This window comes from Chinchilla lanigera, unplaced genomic scaffold (genome assembly GCF_000276665.1).
Source record: "Chinchilla lanigera isolate Chin_1 unplaced genomic scaffold, ChiLan1.0 scaffold00092, whole genome shotgun sequence".
NCBI classification, from domain to species: Eukaryota; Metazoa; Chordata; class Mammalia; order Rodentia; family Chinchillidae; genus Chinchilla; species Chinchilla lanigera.
This window is the reverse complement of record NW_004955493.1, coordinates 7,280,166-7,286,029: the sequence shown is the minus strand read 5'-3', so window position 1 is coordinate 7,286,029 and position 5,864 is coordinate 7,280,166. Positions and strand designations below refer to the sequence as shown.

The following is a 5,864-nucleotide window of genomic DNA, read 5'->3' as shown; positions in this document are numbered from 1 at the left end:
GCCTGTCTCCGCTTTGTTACTTGATGAGGGGCTCTGGGGGTGAGAACTAGGGAGGGGGCGAGCCAGGCCTGGGTCTCCCTTAGAAGCAGTCCGAGAACTGGCATGTAGATGACCTCAGTCCTGGGTCCATCTCCACCTCTTTGGGTGATGGTCTGAGACAGGGTCTTGCTGTGTAGCTCAGGCTGGCCTCAAACTCTTGATGCCCCTGCTGGGAAAATAGGTGTGTGCCCTCTGCCTGGCAGGGCCATCTGTCACTCAACAATCACTGGCTGAACTCCTGTTCCATCTTTGCCTGGGATCTGCTGCCCCCATTGTCACTGGCCCCTTGGAGCTCACTGTTCACCGCCAGCAGCACCCGGATCTCCTTCCCAAAATGCTTGTGCAACTCTGGGAAGTTTGTGAGACTAACAGTGGCTAGAAAGCCCCCACCTGCTGGGGCTGAGCTGGGCCCTTGGCCACCAGCCACCAGCCACTTGGCACAGCTCCCGCACTGGCCTTCAGGGGGCAGGTGCAGCAGCACAGCCAGCAGCCTCCAGGTCACCCCAGCCAGTGCCCGCAGCTCTTGGGCTTCTGCAGCCAGCTTGTCGGCCAGTCCACCTGTGCCCCCAACCTAGGGGTCAGGATAGCGAAGGCTTAGGGTTCTGTGGCCTCACAGCCGGGCTCGCTTGGCAGTTGTCCAACAGAACGAGCCTTGGGGGATGTGGTCAGCCTGGTGTTCCTGATAAAAGGGGAGGTTTCCTCGAAAGATGAACCAGCGGCACGCTGGTGGCTGGTGTTTCCGGCTCCTTCAGCAAGATGCCCCCCTGGTCCAGTGCCTGTGCTCCATACCCATGGGAGAAGCTGCGCTGGAGTTTTGGTGCAGTGAAAGCCTGCGGGAGAGAAGTGGTCTGTCTGGTTGGGGTGGGGGACACCCTGCGGCCCTCCGATGGCTTCTGCAGTCTCAGCCTAGGGGCAGTCAGGCTCCAAATGTCCTCAAGAGCGTCAGGCAGAGTTCCAGACCAGATGGTCCCTCCCAGCTGCCTGTCGGGCTAGGGGCACTGGGTCCTGTTCTCTAAGGAGCGGGTATCATCCTGCATCATCCTGTAGTTCGAGGCACCGTTGCCCTCTTACAGGCCGGGTGCAAGTGCTTCTGGGCTGGGGGCTGGGTACTGGGCACCGGTGCCAATGCCCCCTCTCCAGTGCCGGCTCTGCAGCCTCAAAACGAACTCGCCAAGGAGTAGGCAAGGAGCAAACGACTTCCCCTGGGTCCTGAAGGGAGCTAGTTTGTGAAAGTGCCCTAGATACCGTCAGTCTCCCTGCCCGGTGGGCCCTCAGGAAAGCAGGGCTGGCAACTTCACCGGGGCAGGAAGGCAGGATTTCTAGCGAAATGGTGAGGGGCTCCAAGCCCTTGGCCAATCCTGGGGGTAGGGCGACTCGAACTCGGCCTGCAAATCGGGCAGGAAAACCACTGGCCCTGCACGGACTGTGCCCTTCTATCCCGACCTTAGCCGTCCCCCGCTTTATATATATATTGATTGGTTTTTCTCTGGTACCAGGAACCGAACTCACGACCTTGCACTTGCCAGGCAGGCGCTTTGCCGCTGAGTTAAATCCCCAGCCCCTATATTTTTTTGTTTGTTGGATACAGGGTCTCCCTTTGTAGCTCAGACTCGCCCTGAAATCTATGTAGTACAGGCTGGCCTCGAACTCGGCGATCCTCCCGAGTGCTGAGATTACAGGCGTGCGCCACCACGCCTGTCTGGGCGCGCCCCTTTTGGTTTTTTGAGACAAGGTCTCACTTTGCAGGGTAGGCTGGCATTGAACTCACTATGTAGCCCCGGCTGGCCTCGAACTCCCAGCGATACTCCTGCCTCAGGCTCCTTCAGCCGGGAGCAGGCCTGGCCCAGGGTGCTCCCCGGCAGGCTGTCCCTCAACTGGGATTACAGGTGTGCCCCACCACGCCCGGTTTGGGTGCCCCTTTTAACTACTGTGTGCTCCAAATTCCTCCACACCCTTTACCGTACTACGAGGGAACATAACTACTTCCGCTCAGGATCTACGCCTTCATAAGCCACTCTTCCGCTCTTTGTAGCTCCACGCGTCTTACGTCACTTCTGGTCCGGAAGAAGGTCTTCACTCGTTCTCGTGTACTTCCGCCCGTTCCCGCAGTTAGTCTTCTGGCAGGAGCGAAGCCACTTCCGGCTTTCCTGGCGTCTTCTGCAGCCTTCTTCCGGCCTCCTTGGCGCCTTCATAGTGCTCTTCCGGGTGGTGGAGGTACGGTCAGATGCCCCGGATGTAGCCCTGGCGAAAGCATCTTTCCTCTCTTTACCCGCGCTTCTCCCTGGATCCCCAGGTGAGCGCGCGCGGGTGGGGGTGCCCAGATCTCCTTGGCCCTGTTGCCCCGCTAATTTGTACACAAAGCCCTGGCCAGTTGGGGGAGTGTCACCACATTGGATTATGAGTTTGCGCCGGGAGGAGCGGCGCAGCTCCGGCGCCAGGTCCGAGAACCGCTCCGGCCCTGCGGGCTCTGAGGGCGCTGGGGGTTGGGGAGCGGGCGTGAGTCCGCCGAGCCCTGTCGCTCCAGGCGCGTTTGGGGGTGATCACATGGGGAAGCGTTCCGCCCAGGGTGAGTGTCCGCGGGGGAAACCGCGCATCCACCCGTCTGCCCCCACTTCATTACCTCTGAGGCCAGACTCTGCACAGGGCGTCCATCCCGTTCTCTGTCCGGTCCCAGACTCGCCCCCTTTCGGGCCCAGCGGCCCTCCCTTCGTTGTGCCGGCGACCCCTTCTCATGAGTCCCCTCCGCACCGTTTCCTTCCTCTGCACCCTTTTCCTGGGCTCAGCTGGGGAAGACTCCTCCGTCCAGTCATGCCAAAGAGGAAAGTGACCTTCCAAGGCGTGGGAGATGAGGATGATGAGGATGAAGTCAGTGTTCCCAAGAAGAAGGTGAGTGTAGACGCCTTGATTTTGTGGACGAGTGAGAGGGGAAGGACCTAGAAGCTTGAAGGGGAGGGGCCGAGAAAGGGTTAGTCTTTTGTCTGTGGAATGGGTTTGAAAGGTTTTTAGTTGGGGTCTGTATCCTGGAGAATTTGGGGCGGTAGCTATGATGGGAATTTCTCATTTGCTGGTTTTTGTGCCTAGCTGGTAGACCCTGTGGCTGGGGGCCCTGGGAGCCGCTTCAAAGGCAAACACTCTCTGGACAGTGATGAGGAGGATGATGATGAGGAGGAGGGATCCAGCAAATACGACATCCTGGCCTCCGAGGATGTGGAAGGTGAGCTGCCCTCAGGCACTGCGCTGCGGAAGGGATGAGCAGGTGCTCGTGGGGTGTGGTGCAGGGAGGCTGCTGTCCCTTTTGCATGCCGCCTAGCATGGGAAAACTGTCTCTGCAGGTCAGGAAGCGGCCACGCTTCCCAGTGAGGGGGGTGTGCGAATCACACCCTTCAACCTTCAGGAGGAGATGGAGGAGGGCCACTTTGATGCTGATGGCAACTACTTCCTGAACCGTGACGCTCAGATTCGAGACAGCTGGCTGGACAACATTGACTGGGTGTGGCCTGGAGCTGGCCCGGCTGAGGCCTGGGGGTGGCACGTGCTGGGTCTGGGTCCCTGTGCCAGTTTTGTTTTGATTTTGTCTTTTTGAGACAGGGTCTCACTATGCAGTTCAGGCTCACTTTGTAGCCTAGGCTGGCCTCGAACTTGCAGTGATCCTCCTGCCTCAGCCTCCCGAGTGCTGGGATTACAGGCGTGAGCTACCACGCCTGGCCCAACCCTATGCCAGTTTGAAGGAAGTAATTCTCCTGTCTTCCTATTACAGGTGAAGATCAGGGAGCGGCCACCTGATCAGCAGCAGGCTTCAGAGGAGGAGGAGGAGGACAGCTTGGGCCAGACACCAATGAGCGCCCAGGCCCTCCTAGAGGGACTGGTGGAGCTACTGTTGCCGAGAGAGACAGTAGCTGGAGCGCTGAGGCGTCTGGGGGCCCGAGGGGGCGGCAAAGAGGGTAGCAAGGGGCCTCGGCGGCCCAGTTCCCCGCAGCGTCTAGATCGGCTGTCTGGGCTGGCTGACCAGATGGTGGCTCGGGGCAACCTTGGTGTCTACCAGGAAACAAGGGAACGGTTGGCCATGCGGCTGAAGGGTTTGGGCTGCCGGACCCAGGGACCCCATGACCCCACACCTCCACCCTCCCTGGATATGTTTGCTGAGGAAGTAACGGAGGGGGAGCTGGAGACCCCGACCCCTGCCCAGCGAGGAGGTGAGCTCAGAGGCCAGCGGAGGGGTGCTGTGGGGAGGAGGCAGGGTGCTGGAGGCCCACATGGCTTTGTTATCCTAGGAGCAGAGTCGCCAGGCGATGGTTTGGCGGAGGTGATGTGGGAGTATAAGTGGGAGAACACGGGGGATGCGGAGCTGTACGGGCCCTTCACCAGCGCCCAGATGCAGGTAAGCCCCGCTCTGCTCGCTTCTGCCTCGTCCCTCCCTGGCTCCCGCCGTCCTCCTCCAGTTCTGCCCTCTCTTCCTGCAGACCTGGGTGAGTGAAGGCTACTTTTCGGACGGCGTGTATTGCCGGAAGCTGGACCCTCCTGGCGGTCAGTTCTACAACTCCAAACGCATTGACTTTGACCTCTACACCTGAGCCTGCTGCGTGCCAGATTTAGCAGCCCCGACCTTCCAGGACTTTCCGAGCGGGGAGGCGCCAGCTGCCTCAGGCCACTTTTCAAACAGTTTCCCTTCTCCCAATAAAAGCCTGGGTGTACATTAGGGTTTTGGCTCTGCTGGTGGCCAGAAGCAGCGGGCCTGCTCCACAGCCCATTGGGCTTGCCTCAGTCTTTGACCAGTTTTTTCTTGGGAGTTTCTCTCGGGTGTCTTGGGCTGCTTCACCCTGGTTTTCTGCCCTCTAGTGGCATAGCCAGGGCCTCTCCGGTGTCCTGTGCTCTCTGCCTGGATGCTGGTGGCTGTGTAAAAATCCATTCACACACACTCTTTCAGTCTTCTCTGTGGTTTTTTGTTTATTGTTTTTTGTTTTATTTTTTTGAGACAGGGTCTCGCTATGCAGTTCAGGCTTTCCTTGAGCTCACTATGTAGCTCAGGCTGGTCTCGAACTCTCAAGGATCCTCCTGACTCAGCCTCCTGAGTGTTCTCTGGATGTTCTCGTTCTGCTGTTTCAGGTGTTTGACTTTCAGGATCTCAGATTCACTATCCTTGCAGTCCCTGGGGTACAGAGCCTGAGAAGTGGAGATTTTATATCTGAAAGGGCCAGGAGAGCTAGAATACTTTGGGACCTTGTGGAGAGTGAGCAGGGATGGGTGGGCCACGATCTCTCCGAGTCCCAGGCAATCTGAGAGCCGGTGTCTTCCTAACCTGGTTCCTCCCTGCCCTGTGCAGCAGTTCCCGTGGCCCTTAGGTGAAGTACAAACACAGTGTTACTACTTGAAGGGCCACTCAAGGCCACGTGGGCCAGCTGTGCTGTGTACGGGCCCAGAGCGGGAGTGACTGGAGGTCACCCGGTGAGTCAGCTGGCCCAGGCCCAGTGGGCTCCTTTCCTGGACCTTTCTTGGCAGAAAGCCTTTTCTGTTCGGTCTTCGAGGCTCTGCAGCTTACATTTCTTAGGCTCGCGCGTGTGTGTGTGGCGCGCGACTAGTGCCTCGGGAAAACAGATAATTGGGCTGGTCTGCTTCAGGCATTCCGAGTCGGGTGGGGAGCGGGAGGCAAACAGTCCACAGCTGGACCTGACTCCCCCACCAGCCCTGCCTTAGGCCTCGCCTCACTCACACCAGCTCAGAGGCATTCTTCCGCTTTTCCGCCCTGCCTACCCATGCGACTCTCCTGGGGAGCTGTGAAATTCTTCCAAGACTGATGGAATGGCCCATAGCCAGGGCAGTGGGTCCTT

General features: G+C 58.9%; 1 protein-coding gene across 2 annotated transcripts; it reads left to right on the top strand.

The window, feature by feature from the left end:
- The first annotated feature begins 2,150 nt into the window (after window positions 1-2,150).
- Cd2bp2 (CD2 (cytoplasmic tail) binding protein 2) lies at window positions 2,151-4,957 on the top strand. Of its 2 annotated transcripts, none has more exons than XM_005405249.2 (7): window positions 2,151-2,332; window positions 2,823-2,925; window positions 3,121-3,253; window positions 3,372-3,529; window positions 3,797-4,232; window positions 4,317-4,417; window positions 4,500-4,957. In XM_005405249.2, exons 2-7 carry the CDS (start codon window positions 2,848-2,850, stop codon window positions 4,608-4,610), a joined length of 1,017 nt encoding a protein of 338 aa, XP_005405306.1. In that variant the 5' UTR covers window positions 2,151-2,332; window positions 2,823-2,847; the 3' UTR covers window positions 4,611-4,957. The 2 variants fall into 2 exon arrangements, with proteins under 2 accessions (XP_005405306.1, XP_005405305.1); XM_005405248.2 differs by having other exon boundaries at window positions 2,154-2,332; window positions 4,311-4,417.
- Window positions 4,958-5,864: the final 907 nt, after the last annotated feature.

Excerpts from the sequence above, each read along its gene's own strand:
- Cd2bp2 (XM_005405248.2), top strand. The coding sequence starts at position 2,848 with ATGCCAAAGAGGAAAGTGACCTTCCAAGGCGTGGGAGATGAGGATGAT. Across the intron at positions 2,926-3,120 it reads TCAGTGTTCCCAAGAAGAAG|CTGGTAGACCCTGTGGCTGG; the intron begins GTGAGTGTAGAC and ends TTTTGTGCCTAG. Across the intron at positions 4,233-4,310 it reads GACCCCTGCCCAGCGAGGAG|GAGCAGAGTCGCCAGGCGAT; the intron begins GTGAGCTCAGAG and ends TTGTTATCCTAG.